This window comes from Rhea americana, unplaced genomic scaffold (assembly GCF_003343005.1).
Source record: "Rhea americana isolate MKP2758 unplaced genomic scaffold, rheAme1 scaffold_16, whole genome shotgun sequence".
In the NCBI taxonomy this organism is placed as follows: Eukaryota; Metazoa; Chordata; class Aves; order Rheiformes; family Rheidae; genus Rhea; species Rhea americana.
In genome coordinates, this window is record NW_028185705.1 from 7,105,505 (window position 1) to 7,120,436 (window position 14,932).

Consider the following 14,932-nt stretch of genomic DNA (forward strand, 5'->3'; position numbering starts at 1 on the left):
GGGGAGGGGGGAGAAAGGGGGCGAAAGAGGGGGAAAAGGAGAAGAAGGAAAAAAAAAAGAGGAAAAAAAGAGAAGGAAGCGGAGGAAGGCTGCTCTGCTCTGCGGACGGCGCGCAGCACCATGCAGCTTGCGCCGCTGGCGCTGGCACTAACCACGCTCTTCGTCGACGGCTTGAGGGCAGGAGGCAGGCGGCAGAAGCTGCACCCCAGGCAAGGTAAGGGGGCAGCCGGGGGCGCGGGGGCGGCGGGCCGGGGCTCGTCTTCCCTCCGCTCAGGGGGCATGTGCCTCTCTCTCTCCTCGCAGCCAAGCTGCTGGAGAAGCTCAGCGAGTACGAGATAGTGACTCCTACCCGGGTGAATGAGTTTGGCGAGCCCTTCCCCACCGATGTCCACTTCAGGAGGAGGCGGCGGAGCACCGGCGCGGCCCCCGACGCCTGGACGGCGGCCGCCGCCGCCTCCTCCAAGGCGCACTACCGGCTCTCCGCCTTCGGCCAGCAGTTCCTCTTCAACCTGACGGCCAGCTCGGCCTTCATCGCCCCGCTCTTCACCGTCAGCCTCCTGGGCGAGCCCGGCGCCGAGCAGCGGCGGCTGTACGCGGAGGCGGCGGACGCCGACGTGAAGCACTGCTTCTACCGGGGGCACGTCAACGCCCGCCCGCGGCACACGGCCGTCATCAGCCTCTGCTCCGGGATGGTGAGCCCCGGCCCGGCCCGGCCCGGCCCGGCCCAGCGGCGGCGCGCCGGGCGGAAGCGCGGAGCAGCGGGAGGAGGAGGAGGAGCAGGGCGAGGGTGGGCAGAGGGACGGGGCCAGCCCCTTCCCCCGGCTGGCGCTGCGGGCCGGGCCGTAGCGGGCCGGGCCGGGCCGGGCCGGGGCTTTCCCCGCCCCTTCCCTCTCAGAGGAGCCCGTGGGACTGCGGCGTCGGGGGGGTCCCGTCCGGCCCCGTCCCGCCTCGGGGCAAACCCGCCACCCAGCGGCACCCCGGCGGGGGGAGGTGACCAGGGAGAGGGATTCCCCCTCCACCACCACCGCAGGGGCCAGCGAGGACTGGGAGGGGCAACTGGGAGGTCCCCAGCAGCACTGACCCCTGATGTGTCTCACCACCCTGATGCCTTCTGCTTCAGGGGTGCTGGCAACACCCAGAAAGAGGTGAACAGAAGCTCTTGAGAGCTGGCCCCAGAACCTTCCCACGGCCTGCGGCAGGCGTTCTGGGGCATTCCTGCACCCAAAGGCGCAGGAAGCGGTGCACTTCCCAGCACTGCTCATCCCATGTTGGTCTCTGGCTGTGTTTGAGATCTCTGACTCTGGCCAGGTCTAGATGCTCMCCTGGGTGAGCATGGTCATGCCATCACCTGGCCTCTTCCTTATGCAGCAGCACTGTGCCAGCGCTAGGACTGAGCGAGGCTGCTGTGCGCTTGTATGGCAGGACAAGCCTTCCTCCTAACATCTCCTGGTTGTGGTCTGGCTTCCAGCCTAGGATAGCCACAGGGTGGTTTTTATGGTTTGGATGAAGCTTTTTCTTCCCCTCCCTCAAAGTCTCTGCGTTCATAGTCAYATGCAGCTAGGAGTGTTGGTGTCTTCTCATAAGTAGGAATTTCACAGGCTGAACACCCTCTCTGGTCCTTATGTGCTTGTTTAAATCCTGTCTCAGGTAGAACTGCTCCTATGTATCCTGGGTATGAAAAAGAGCACGAAATAACRGGGCTGCGCTGAGGCCTCCAGCACACTGCAGCATCCCCTCAGTGGCATAAGAGTCGGGTCTGGCAGATGTCCTTCTCTCATGCTCCCTGTAACTCGCTTTACATGCGTTTCAGTGGGTGGCTGCAGAGTACAGCGCTGCCCATGTGGGTGCTGTGGTGCATTTGCAGAGGCTGGGCACTGGGAGGAAGCTTTTGAAACTCGCATGCCTCTGCTGGTAACACCCCTGTTTTGGGTAGTCTTGCTGTCTAGTTGTCRTCACCCAAAGCTGACTGCCTTTCTGTTTCTGTTCCTCTCAGCTAGGCACGTTCAAGTCTCACGATGGGGACTATTTTGTAGAGCCGCTGCTATCACTTGAAGAACAGGAGTATGAAGAAGAGCACAATAAGCCACATATAGTCTACCGGCACCGGACACCTCACACCAACTCTTCAGGGGACAGGCAGACTTGTGATACTTCAGGTACTCATTTTCTTACTTCCCTTAATGATTTGGCGCTTAGGAAAGGGAGCTAATTTGCAGTAAGATGTCACTAGGCTCCCTTGAGGCAAAAGCAAGTGGGGATGTGATGTTGAGGGACTCTTCTAGAAATGGTAGTGTGTGTGTGCTAGGAACAGGCTCTCTCAATGGTACTGCTGTCCTGATGAGAGATGTGATGTGTCTGCTTTCTAACAGCCACTTTTAAGGAAGTTGTGTTCAGGAAAAATGTTCCTGTTTCCATTTCATCTGGTGAAAAGATCCTTTGGGTTCTCTTGTCTTAAATATCTCAGGAGTCTTTAAACTTGCTTTCTGTCTTCTCCTGCTCATAATTCCTCAACATCCTGCTTGGATTTGCTCTGTCTGAACCTCTGTTTCTGTCATCTTAATGGCATTGTTCTGTCTTGGTCTTTCTGTGCCTCCAGTCTTCCCTCCCCAAATTTGACTGAGAGCTGCAACAGCTTGTTTCTTTCTAGTGAAAATAAGAAGGTACTAACACCAACCCTGACAGTTTGCTCCTTTTTAACCACTTTCCAGAGTTCATTTTCAAAGGCTCTTCTTCATGACCCTTCTTCCACTAGTGCTACCTCCTTGACCTCTTCACTGCCCATTTCTAGTCCTTGCACATATGAAAGAATGCAAGCCTTTTTATCTCCCCTTCACGGGTCTAGGTGAGCAATAGCCCTGCTCCTACTGCCCCTATTATCTGAAGTGGCCTCCTGCTGCTCTCTGCTTAGTTGGCTTCCTGATTTTCACAACTAATCCTCTCCTTTGGCAGCAAATACCCAAGTTCTTTCTGAAGAAGTTTACTCCTTAGGTCTCCTGTTTCACCTGCTGTTTTGCTTTCCTCCTTTGGCCTGCAGCTAGATCTACAGGAGCTTTAAGCCTAGACAGAGCAGACCTTGACTGGCTTTCCTTACACAGGCTGAGAGCTGCTCTTGTGCTGCAAGCAAGTGGAATTACTGAGGGAGTACAGGTGTCACTTGAGGAGAAGCACGGTGCAAACTGTAGACTGCATTTAACACACGTGACCCATTTGGCACCTATGACTGGATCACAGCTGTGCTGTTGAGCTGTCAGTCTGTTCAGCTTGCACCAATCGCYTGATGACCTAAGTCAGAAGGTGCTCTGATGCTCTGTGACTGGCCAGAGCAGGTGCAGTAGTGACATGTGTTTTTTCTCCTAGAAGATGTATGGATACATGTCCACGTGTAAACGTATGTGCTGGGGGCCAATGGTACCTCTCACAAGGCTGTCATTGCTTGTTCTTCCAAGGGTTGCTGCTGGACTATGCCATTCTGGTTTCTCTCTTCCAGCTGTTTCTGCTCCCCTCTTTGAGATCAGATGCAGGAGACTCAGAACAGTTGGAAAGAAACACGGAATCTGGCACATTTCATCAGTAGCCCTTGGAGGAACGGAGCAGCAGATCACAGGACTCATTGAATCAAAGGTAGCTGGGAGGGCTCTGACAATCATTTGTGGACTTTGCGCTGTGCAATTGTAACAGTCCCTTCCTTGCATTTCGTCTCATTATGTGTATCGTAGTGTCCATTTAGAGTACTATTCTTCTGGATCATGATTCACAAGAATACTACTCTTTCCACTGAACTTCCCACAGAATGCATATCTCTTTCTCCTCCTTTCCAACAAACACTGCCTCTTGCTTGCCTTTGGTGTTTCCTTTTTCTTCTCAGTTGCTTCATGTAGTGGAGAGAAGAGGTCTAGCCTCTCAAATAAGGATTTAAGCATCCCATGTAGTCTTGCTTGTCCTCCCTTCCCTGCAGTCTCTCCCTCTCCTTTTCACCCCTGTTCCAGTTTTTGGTAGGGAATACTGCCTTGGTTGTCTTGGTCACCTAATTTATGGAGGAGATACAGGGCACCCTGGCAAATGCTGAAGCTTACCYTCTCCTCTCTCGGTTGTGTCTGGTGGAGAGAATGTACCTTGTGGCTTTGTAGCTTAAGAGAAAACAAAATACCTAGCAATGCTTGCTGTTTTGGACAGGCTACATCTGTCACTCTTACCAGAGGAGAAGGAAAGGTCTCATGARAATTTGGGAGTTTGTTGTAGTTGTAGGGTGTTGTCCCTTTTGTCCAAACAATGTGTGAAAAGGTACATTTGCATTGCAGGTTTCTGGCCAGAATTGAAATTCTCCCAAAGTGGCCATTCAATGCTAGAGGAGTCTTAAGTACCTACCCTGCAGTGAGCAGGGAGAGCACATTGCCAAGCAGTGGTGCTATTAAGAATGTCTTTCTGATAGCATTCTTCTTGGAAATGATTAATAAACAACAGAGTGGTGTTTCCTTACCGTGATGACGTAATTCTAGACTTCCTAAGTTTCCCTTGTGAGTTGACTAATAGGTTGAGTAAAAGTTCTGATTTCTAGTGGCCTCCCTGGTGTTATTTTTAGTTTTCACCTTTATCAAGTGGATATCAGCTTAGAAAAATAGGTACCTGTCCTTTTGACTCTGCTAAGTTTTAATTAGTAGTTTCTGGTAACTGTGTTTTGGTATGCTGATGAATGAGAGATTTTGCAGATGTTCTGGAAAAAAAGATCTTTCTCCTCTGAACAGTGATGGATATTGAATGCAAGCTGTGCAGTACATGTAAGCTTTTATAGTATAACACAGGGGTCTCCTGGCAATGTACCTCAGCCTTCTGGTGTATAGCTCAACAGCAGTAATAAAACCCTTTGACAGAGTTTTCCTTTGGGTAATGGGTAATGTAGTTTCAGCCATAGGAAATGGTGCAATTTCTCCTCTTTCCCTTCTTTTCGTTTTCTATCGTGAATCAATTTGTCATCTGGCCCGGTTGAGGGTCTGGCAGAATAATTAGTTGTGTTTTACTGAATAGCACTGACAGGATGAAGACTTGGCCAGGCCRGCTGCGTGATGTCATTAGGTGTAGCACTGCTACCACCCATTGCTTCATGATAGCAAGCTCTTCCGATCCAAATTATTAATATCCGCTTTTTTTGAGGAGGAGGAGGAAGAGAAAAGAAATTCTGGCCCTAAAWAAAGAAAAAAAGGAAGTTGCTCATTGCAAAGCTCAAGAACTGAGTTTTCCTATGCTCTGCGGAGGAACAATCTGAATCCGATGATAAAAAGCGCCTAAGTGCATCTTGCAGTGAAGYGGATAGCTGTGCCCTCTGCTCTGGGCTGGCCTGTCCTCAGGGGCAGGTTGGAGGAGGAGGCTAGCAGGAGCTGCTCACTCAGCCAACCTGACCTCCTGCAAAGAGCAGACTGGAGAGACCTACCCATCAGCTTCTACATGAAACCCCTAAGTTTTGGTCTTGCAGGGAGACATCCACCTCCCAGATGCAAACAGGAAGCTGCCCCCAGTTGTCATCTAAATAAACCACTTCAGACGACCTCTTACTTTGTTCCCTAAAGCTTCCTGTCTCTGGGTTGTGCGTCCTTTGTTTTACCTGTCTATCTCCRTTCTTCAAACAAATTCCTCAGCTGTGCTTATATCTCTGCATTTTTATTTCCGGCCCGTCTTTGCTGTTGAAGTGTTTTATTTAAATGATTGATTGTTTCACTGAAGTGTGTGGGACTTGGGGGAACCCAACTGCTCACAAACCCCCTTTGTCCTCTAACGGCGCCGTCTCCAGTTCTAATGTTTTCTTCTCCCCTTCTCTCTGTTTTTCTTTGTGTCCTTTTGCTACCTCTCCTTGTTCYCCATTTTTCTGATGCTTCTTTGTGTTATTGCAATCAGTGTTTACACATAGACTTTTGCTTCTCTTGAGCCCTTCTGTTCTAGTTGTTTGGGATTTTTTTTTAATAGCCTTAACCTTTTACTGAATTTTAGTGAATAATTCTGCCTGTTGTCCACATGTTGCTCTGGGACAGCCCACTGAGCCACATGGCCCTGTGGCCATGGGTGCGAATGCAGGAGCTGGGCATTCTTGCCTCCCCACCTCTCTGCTTTGCTGTGTGCTCAGCTATTTTATTACTCCAAACTTTGCAAATTCTTTGTAGGTTTTACTGTGTCCCTCTTCCAGGATTCCTGAATGAGCTCTTTTGGACTGCTTTTTCTTTGTTCCCACTGTGTTCTCGTTCCTGCTCTCTTGATTTGTGCTTTCTCTGTTTTCTTTCCAGCATTCGTTAGTTAAAGGCCTCCCTGTTCCCTCCAGCCCCCAGCGCTGCTTTTGCCTCACTTTCCATAGTTCTTTTTCCTGCTTGGGAACAGCTGTGGCTGGGATGAATAAATCGAGGGCCAAATATATAGCAAGCACTAGCTGTTACCATGGCTCTCTTTGCTGGTAAGCCATGCCCATTCTGATGCTCGTGTTAGACGGGGGCTTTGGGGCTGGATTTGAGGCTCTCGCACAAAGGCCTGGCTCCTTAATGAGAGTGCTTAAAGGAGGAATATCCACTACGGGCAAACTCCTCATGCAGAAGCAGCAATAACACTCTGATGGTGCCAAAGTAGTAGGAAGACGATTAGAGCTTTTTCCATTTTTTGGAGGCRAGCCAAAGTGTTGTAGCCAGCAAAGAGGCCTTCCAGCAGTTCCCGCTGCAGTGGGAAAAGTCTTGAACCACGCTYGGCTTTGTGCAGGACAGAGCGGATCTTACCTGTAGGTTGCCCGAATATCAGGGGAGATGGGAAAGCCCAGCGACTTGGCTGCGGACGTTGCCTTCCAAAGAAAGCCGAGCTTTACCCACTCAAGCGGATGCTGGGCACAGCCTCCAGGCTTAGCCCTCCCAGGACCTGCCAGAAATGAGCGCAACAGGCTCTTCGATTCTCAACAGAGTATTTAGTTGTAACCTGCTGAAGAAGTTTGCTTACTCAGAGGGCGAAGCGTGTTACTCTGACTTGCATAACAGCCCCCMAAAGGCAAGGCCAGTGTCATCCTGTGCGTGAGAGCATTTCAAGGAGCTGTGCATGATGTTCGGGTTGAGAAAGCGGCTGCAAGCACGAGATGAATCTGCCGTGTGAACCAGGTCCCACCACCGAGCCAGCATGACACAGATGTAATCAGTAATATGTCACTGATTTTTTTTTCGGTTGTGTTAATGAGTAATTTTTAATAGATTACACCTTCAAAGGAAATTTAACAACTCTTCCCGCCAAACGCAACACTAGGGAGTTGCCAGAGCAGGGGTGGCTGCCCTCGGCCTTSAGCAACCAAATGCCTGGTGCCACCAGCTTGTTTCGTGGGATCCCRTTGCTGTGCGATAATTAGCACCAGCCTGCCCTGCTCTTACAGGTGATTGCTGGCGCTCTCCCAGGGCCACCCTGCTGCATCAGAACTTGCTGGTGGAGCCCGTGGCACGAGCAGGAGATGGTCCTGCCTGCTGCCGCACTCCCCGGTGCTCAGGAACGGCTGGCCTAGGGTGTGGGTTTGTTAATGTGTTATCCATGTCGTGACCATGAAAGGGAACTGAAGGGGGATTTTATTGAAGTTTGGCACCATGACTAAAGTCTGACCTTGTCTGTTTTCACATAACGTAATCTCTCGGCCGTGCAGGTGGGTGTTGAGCTCTTGCTTCTATCCGAGYTGAGGTTCGGGTTGTGAACCTAGTGTTAGAAATGGAGATGTCAATAAACAGCGTTGAACATGGCCAAACAGGCCAGAGGTGAACAATTCRTAACTGTTCTGCAGATCACTTATATATGTGATGCTCTTATTTCATAGAAGTTTTGAGAGATGGCAGAAACGTTAAATGTCTCTTTCATAGGACTCAATTTTCCTACTCTTGCATGTGATACATGGTGAAATCTCAGATTCTTTGTGATCAAGCTGTTGGGCTAGGGTGGTTTTTGTGTTTTTGCTTGAGAGATGGCAGAAACATCGAATGACTCTTTCATGGTGCTCAATTCCCGTGCTCTTGGAAGTGATGCATGATGAAATCCCAGATCCTGTGAGATCAAGCTGTTGGGCTCGGGTGGTTTTTGTATTTTTGCTATTTCTTTTTGAACTGTTTATCTTGCTTCCAGCTGTGACCTTATTTTGGTTTAGAAGTCTTTAATCTAGCATTATTTAGCTTTCTAGGTGTCTGGTTTCTGTGCAGTTCTCCAGGCATCCTATTGGATCTCACGTAACTGAAGTTTGTAGGAGATCTGCAAGGAGGTCTTCCTAAGCATTTGCTTCCAGGTTGAGCGATCTTTGAGTTCTTTCAAAGGTCTATTTAAGCTGCCAGTTTTACTTTTGGCTTCAGGGTAATACATTGACTTCTTTCTTTCCCTCAGAGAAATTTCACATTTTGAGGAAGTGAATTGTAATTCATTGTCAGATAGTAATTATTTCAGTTTTCCTTCCCTACTGAAAATAGCAGACAAGAAAGTTACGTCACAAGTCCCATATGCTAATGTAATTAATTCTATTTCTGGCTTCCTACTGAGGTAATAGCAAATAACGGCCAACTAATCCTTAGTCAAATGGGCCTGGGATGTCCAACACGAGCCTTTCCCATACTGAGCTGGGAAAGGGAACAYGCTGTAGTGCTGTGCTATCTTACCKTGATATTGGCAAGTGCAGTTAACTTTTACAATGGCTTCAGTTAAAATTTTCAATCCCTGCCACTGATACAGATCTCATAATTGCACTTACAAAGAAATTTTCAGAATAAGTGTTACAAGCAAGGTGTGTACATGGCAGGAGGAGGGCAAGTTGTTTCTGTTATTAYTGAAAATGTTGTGTCAATCATCCGTCTGGTAGGAAAGGTTAATTTTGTAGTGGTGGAAGACCAAGACTGTAGCTGAATGAAGACTAGTTTAATTATTTCTTGCAACTCAGATACGGCAAGTAAACAGTTTAATTATTCTCCTGTAATCAGAGTGAACATACAATTTTACAGCTATTTTTACATCTTCTATATGGACATCTGTTGAAGAAGGGCAGGTGGGGCAGGCAGTCGGGTATCTCACTGACTGTTTCCATCTGTACACAGTGTCATATACGAACAAAAATAAATAGGCTGACTGTTCTGTGACTAGTCTTCCCATATGCCCGTGTTGTCTTTAATAACATCGTTTTCCTGTGGCCAACTGTTAGGSAAAGTTTCTCTCTTACTAATGGGTTTTATTTTTTCTCATCTTTTACTGGGTGTCAATACAAAGATGTGGTGATCGCCGTGTTGTTGGCCTTGGTTGGACTTCATGGTTGGAGGTACCATTAGAAATGACTGTAGACGGTAGCACACTTACGATCCTGTCTTCCATAGGACAAACAGGAATGCTGTAATAGCTCTATGCCCGGTGCAAAATTAGGAACCTTTTTTTGTATAGCTGATATAAAACAAAAGGTAAAGCTTCTGATTACTTCAGTAGTGAGGTTTTTTTGATCACCAGAACATGGTCTGCATCGGGTTTCATTCCRTAAGAGAAATGATATGCTTTGTAAAAGATCTGTCTTGTCTGAAGTGACATTTGGCCCTGCTGWGTTCATGTACTGAAGGTTTTTTTTCCACACGTTTCAATAGTCTTCCCAAATATAATGCAACACTCAGATAACAATGGACTTCAGGCAGATTTTGGAGAATTTTGGAGAATGAACATGCACTATACACAGTGTTTTCCAAGCAGAGAAGTCCATCATGTCAAATAAATGCTTTGAAGTCTGTATTGCCTTCATGCATCATGTGGCAACACTAACTTTGTAAATCATAACAAGAAAACTTCCTTGTACAAAGAAGTTTTGCAGCCATTCTTTTTTTGGGGGGGTGGGGGTGGGAAGAAGCAGTGAAGAGCTGCCAGTCACCATGGCTTTGTTTCACTCCCTTAAACCTCTGAAAAGGCATCTCTCTGAAATCTCTTATTTTATTACTAAAGCCACTGAGCAGAAGACTCATTCATCCAGAATGGTTCAGAAGAATCCCTTGCTCTGACAATCTCACTGTGGACTCTTTCATTCAGCTCTTGTGATGTGGCAGCTCTTTTGGCAAGGAAGAGAWGGCATTAACCTGCCTCATGAACAGCACTTTGGATTTTATCTCCACCAGTGGACTCACAGTCAGGTTTCCTCAGTATGGTCTCCTGGACTACCTGAGCCTTCATAGTAGCACTGCCTAGTAYCTGAAGCTGAAGCAATGCACTTGTAAATTATTTGCAGCTGATACTCATTGAAAGATGCATTAAGAGCAAACAAATAAGCATGGGAGTTTGGATCCTCAGGTGCCTTGAGATTCAGGAGGTGCAACCTGTAAAGCTCTGCAAGCAAACACATTTGAATGGCACAGAGACTGCAGAATGCAGTATCCCTGGTGGTTTTCCTAATGTGCTAAAATAAAATGCCACCAGTGTCTRCCTCTGTGTCCATGGACCCACAGCCTGGCTCAGGTATGTGCCTGCCCACAGGGGAAACATTGAAACATGCTTCAGCAAAATCCCCAGCCCTTGGCAGAGTCACGTTGGGACYGATGGGTCATTTCCACGGGAACTTKTATCAGTGACTTTTCAGTGCTGTATCTTTCAGAARAGCATACTTTAAACCAATTTGATGGTGCTTTATGTGCCTTGGTTTGTCTTTTTGTTTTGTTCTGCCATTGCAGACTCAGTCTGACCAACAAAGGCTCTCTAATGTCAGGACCAAGTCAAGCAGTAAATGCCTTCCAGTTGTGAGATGCAGGTATTTTGCCTGTAAAATGATCTTTAATCATTCTGCCACATGCTCCACTCATACAGGACTCTCAGCTTTCTTAAAGAGGCAATCTATTGTTTTGTTCATTAAAGTAGGGTCTGTCTGCTGGGCAAAATTGACTTTTGGGTACAACTTTTTACCTTAGGTGCAGAGAAATTCTTTAAAGCTGGAATGCAGATCACTGGGAAAGGAAACAGCTAGAGCATGTGTAGTCTTTGCTCATATAGTATAAAAGCAGAGGTAGCTGATTGGTGCTAAGTGCAAGTATGTAGTTCTCAAGCGTTCTGATTCAARCAGCAAGAAGAGTGGCAGGATTGCCCCAACGGGTGTTGGTGGACTCAGCATCTCTGCTGAAACCTCATGCCTAGGCCTCTTCTGCATCATAGGATACATAGCAGGACCATGGGGTGGATGGGTGGGATGCTCCTCATGCACTGAGAAACAGGGAAAAGGAATGTCCTTTACTGAGCAGTGGGAGTTGAGGGTTTTGTAAGAAGACCTGAAGTCTGCAGGGAAAGGACCAGGATTGGCATGATCTTGGAAGTTGAGGGACACAGCGATGGAGATGGGAGGGAAGGATGCAAGCTTATGGGTGTGTGGAGAGGAAGGGGAGATGGAGAATAGACATCTGGGAGATGGGTAGGATCACAGAGCACCTTTCTCTTTGGATCCTGGCTGGCCTACATCCTTCATTTCCCTTCTGTCTTAGAGCATTGATCTCACCTCTGTTAATAAAAGCTATTTTCCATTTCTAGCTGTAGTGGCAGCTCTGAAAGCGTAGTCAAGGAGCTATCTACAGAGARGGCAGGTAAATCCTGCCTGACTGTCATCATGGTTCGGAGCAAGGTTCCCCCTTTACCTTTCCCTCCCTGGCTGTTGTCTGAGCTGGGTGAGCAGCTGCCAGCCATGAAGTAGTATCCTGCTTGGAGTTACGCTGCGGTAAATGTGGGTTCACTGGCTGCGACGGAGCAATCCAGATTCACGCCCACAGTGACAGAAATGAGAATTTGCCCTGACACAACCTCATCTGAGATTCAGCCTTCCCATGACACTGCAGTGCTTAAATAAAGGATAGGCGCTTTGGGGTTTTTTTTGGGTGGTTTTTTTTCTTTTTTACTGCTTTCCTTAGCTGAAAAGCCAAAACGTTTGTTAGTCTGCAATGGTAAATATGGCTATTGTCCTTCTTTCTGGAAATGCAGGATTCTGTGACCTAGCAGGGTCACAGAAAACCTTCCTGAATGAAAGCCCAAACTGTGGTTTCCTGCAACCTGTGGTGGTTGATGAGCTTTAGAAACAGGCTGGTAATAGCATCTGTTGCCATAGATTATCACTTCCTAAGACACCAGTGAGCGATGCCATCCTGTGCGAGGTGAAATAAAATGCCAAGTCGCGCTCTCTGATCTGGCGTGCAAGGGCAAAACATAAAATGACCAAAAGGGGCTTTTTTTTTCTTAGCGTTTGCTAGGGACTGCAGATTGGAGAAGCACAGAAACTAGATTGTTCTCTTCCCAAAAGCTGGTCCTCAGAAACACCATTGCTGTCCATCTGGTATCTATTCTCTGGACAAGAAAGGATTTTTATTTTTGCTCCTTTCTTTCTAGCTTCCATAAACTTTAGCAGAAAAGATGCCACAACACTATTTTACTTTTCTTTCAATTTGAGTAAATCTCTTCTAARCAAATAAACATGCAAATGCTACTTGAAATATAGCTGTGGCTGTACAATTTTGGTCTAAGAGTAAATTTTCCTCTCCCGTGAATTTCCYGGACAGCAACAGGCAAGGTCAGGTAGAAAACCAGACTGTGACCAARAAGTTATTTAGGCTGTGTCTAAAAATCGTGGTTTGATTTTGGCCAGTCTGGTCTCTGCATAAAGAAAACCCGTTTTGTTTTGCCGCGTGCCTCCCTTGCGAGGGGTGGCAGYGGTGCCTGCCCTTGCAGCCAACGCCGGCGGCAAACGCAGGCTTGTAGGCTGGAGCCGGAGCTGGCGCAGGACCTGGAGCTGGTGCAGGACCCTCCGGGAAGGGTTTGCTCTCGCGGCTCCGCCTTGGGACCAGGGGAGTCTGGTCCCAAGCTAATTGCCCAAAGGAAGCTCAGCTGAATTTTGATCTGCTTGATGAAGGTGTGCAATAAATAATTAACTTCTCAGCTGTAGTTCTACCATCTGCTTAGCCGGATCAGCRGTGCTGGGAATGTCGTAGGCTAACCACTAAGGAGCAAGCTTTGTGGTAAAAATCCTAGGTCATGCGTTCAGGAAACATTTGATAGTAAGTTGGTTTGAAGGCACCAGGCTCATATTTTTAACGGAGAGAGGAYGTTAATGTTGTTAGCTCGAGAAGCAGATTTTTTTCTTTCTTTTCTTTTCTTTTTTTTTTTTCCCCTTCCCTGCTATGGGTAGCTCTCATGAACTTGGAGCTGAACTGAAATTACTTTCGTTGTCACATGTCTTGTTTAATTGTGCAAATTGCTTTCTATTCCAAGGACAAGTTAATGTAGAAATGGAAAGGATTAGAAATGTTGGGATAAGCGATCGCCCTTTCTTTTAATTTTGGTTTTTAGCATAACAATAGCTACCACTTCAAAAGCAATCCCTGGCTCTGCCCTGTCACCCTTTTATGCAGTCAAAGTATTCGCTTAGTGCCTGATTCTCCACTGCCCTCTCCTTTGGGATAGATCCAAAGTCCATTAATCAGYGGGAATCGGCAGTAAATCAGCTCAGTGGGCTGAGGCTTCTTAAACAAACATAATTAAATGGTATTGGGGTGGAAGATGCCTTCAAACCTGATGATAGCACTTTGTACCCAGTTAAAATCAGCATAAATGACTGATCAAAATTCAACCTGGGAAGAAGGAATATTCTTGTCATGGTGAATGTCACAGGACTGGGCCTCTTTTTTCTGAGCTTCACGTAAAAAGAAGAAACTAACGCAAAAAATARATCAATGTACACCTTCAGGTCTGTCTGAAGACCCTGAAAATACTGTGTTGTTTGACTAAAGTAAGCATTAAAATACACATTATTACAGCAGCTTTTTAGCCACTTAATCGAGGATAAACTGCTGAATTTGTACAAAGCCTATTTCTTGAATTATTGATCTGTAGTTTGCATGGTTTTAAAGGCTAGGCTCTTGAGCATTTGTATGCTGCTTCAGGTTTTGTTTTTTCTGCAAATTTAAAAATGTGTTTTGTTACTTACACCCATCCAATTACTACCCTGCGTAGGTAGATGTTTTTCAGGTCATCTGCAAGCATTGAGAGATTGCCAAGCAAACCATTTTGCTTCCTGTTTTCTGTAAATACATTAACATGATGGAGAAACGCCAAACCAGGTGGAAAAGTATCACACCCTTTTTCAGTGTTTTGTGTTGCAGTAGTAAGCTGCCACTGTGAAATTAAGGTTCTCTTGTGCGACGTGAGCTTTTTTCACTTTTGCTTAATTAAGCTGCAGCGTGCAGCAAAAATATTTCTGTTGTGACCCTCCCAATGTTGCAAGCGAGGTATCAGCAGCATCGGGTGCTTGGGGTGCTTGCAGTGCCTGTATACAACTCCTGTTCAAGCTGGTGGGAGTTTTACGCATGGGTTGCGAGCAGTACACTGCCGTTAGTGTTTAATTTTTTACAGATGAATGTACACCATCTCTGAGTGTAGTCATACACCAGAAAGATGGGTGAAGATAACAGTTCACTACTATCAAAGTCCAGGAGTGGCTTTACCTGGCACATATCCCTGCTAGCTTATGCTTRGTTTTACAGTAATTAGGTTGGCAAACATTATACTGTATGTGTCAGTGACTTCATACGTGGGAAAAAAAGTAGATTTTTTTTTTTTTTTTTAAGGGATGTGGTGGCTTGCTTAGTTTGCATGCTGGACAGAGGAAGCACACCTGATATTTTGGCAAAAATGTACCCTTTCTTTAACAGAAAGAAAGTTGTTGTGTTTTTTYGTTGTTTTTTTTTCCCTGTGGGCAGGCTGTGTTGAGGTCTGGTTCCCTGTGCAGCAGTTGGGTAGGGGCTCTCCACAGTAGACCTTGCTTGTGAACCGCACATCCCTGGTTCCCCCTTGTACTACCCCATCGCCCTACTGCACCCCTTYGCAGCCTTCTTCCTGCTCTAGGGCTCCAGGAGCTGAGGACAGTGCTCAATTTATAATTTCTCTCTCTCTCTGTTTTTTTTTTTTTTTT

General features: G+C 46.9%; 1 protein-coding gene and 1 long non-coding RNA gene across 8 annotated transcripts in view; one reads left to right on the forward strand and one right to left on the reverse strand.

Moving 5' to 3' along the window:
- LOC146598613 (uncharacterized) overlaps positions 1–224 on the reverse strand; it is a 10,844-nt gene extending 10,620 nt beyond the window's left edge. For both annotated transcript variants that reach the window (XR_014895248.1, XR_014895247.1), the window contains exon 1: positions 153–224. This is a non-coding gene — a long non-coding RNA (uncharacterized LOC146598613). The remainder of the gene's footprint in view (positions 1–152) is intronic.
- The window catches only part of ADAMTS9 (ADAM metallopeptidase with thrombospondin type 1 motif 9), an 80,454-nt gene continuing 65,530 nt past the window's right edge, over positions 9–14,932 (forward strand). For 4 of the 6 annotated variants that reach the window (XR_014895246.1, XM_085300103.1, XM_085300105.1 and 1 more), the window contains exons 1-3: positions 10–214; positions 304–692; positions 1,994–2,156. Coding sequence is in view for 5 of the 6 variants with exons in the window: in XM_085300103.1 (XP_085156229.1) it covers positions 121–214; positions 304–692; positions 1,994–2,156 (646 nt within the window). In the remaining variant the exon portion in view is untranslated. Of the gene's footprint in view, positions 215–303; positions 693–1,993; positions 2,157–14,932 lie in introns of all 6 variants that reach the window. The other 2 variants (XM_085300107.1, XM_085300106.1) reach the window with 2 other exon arrangements.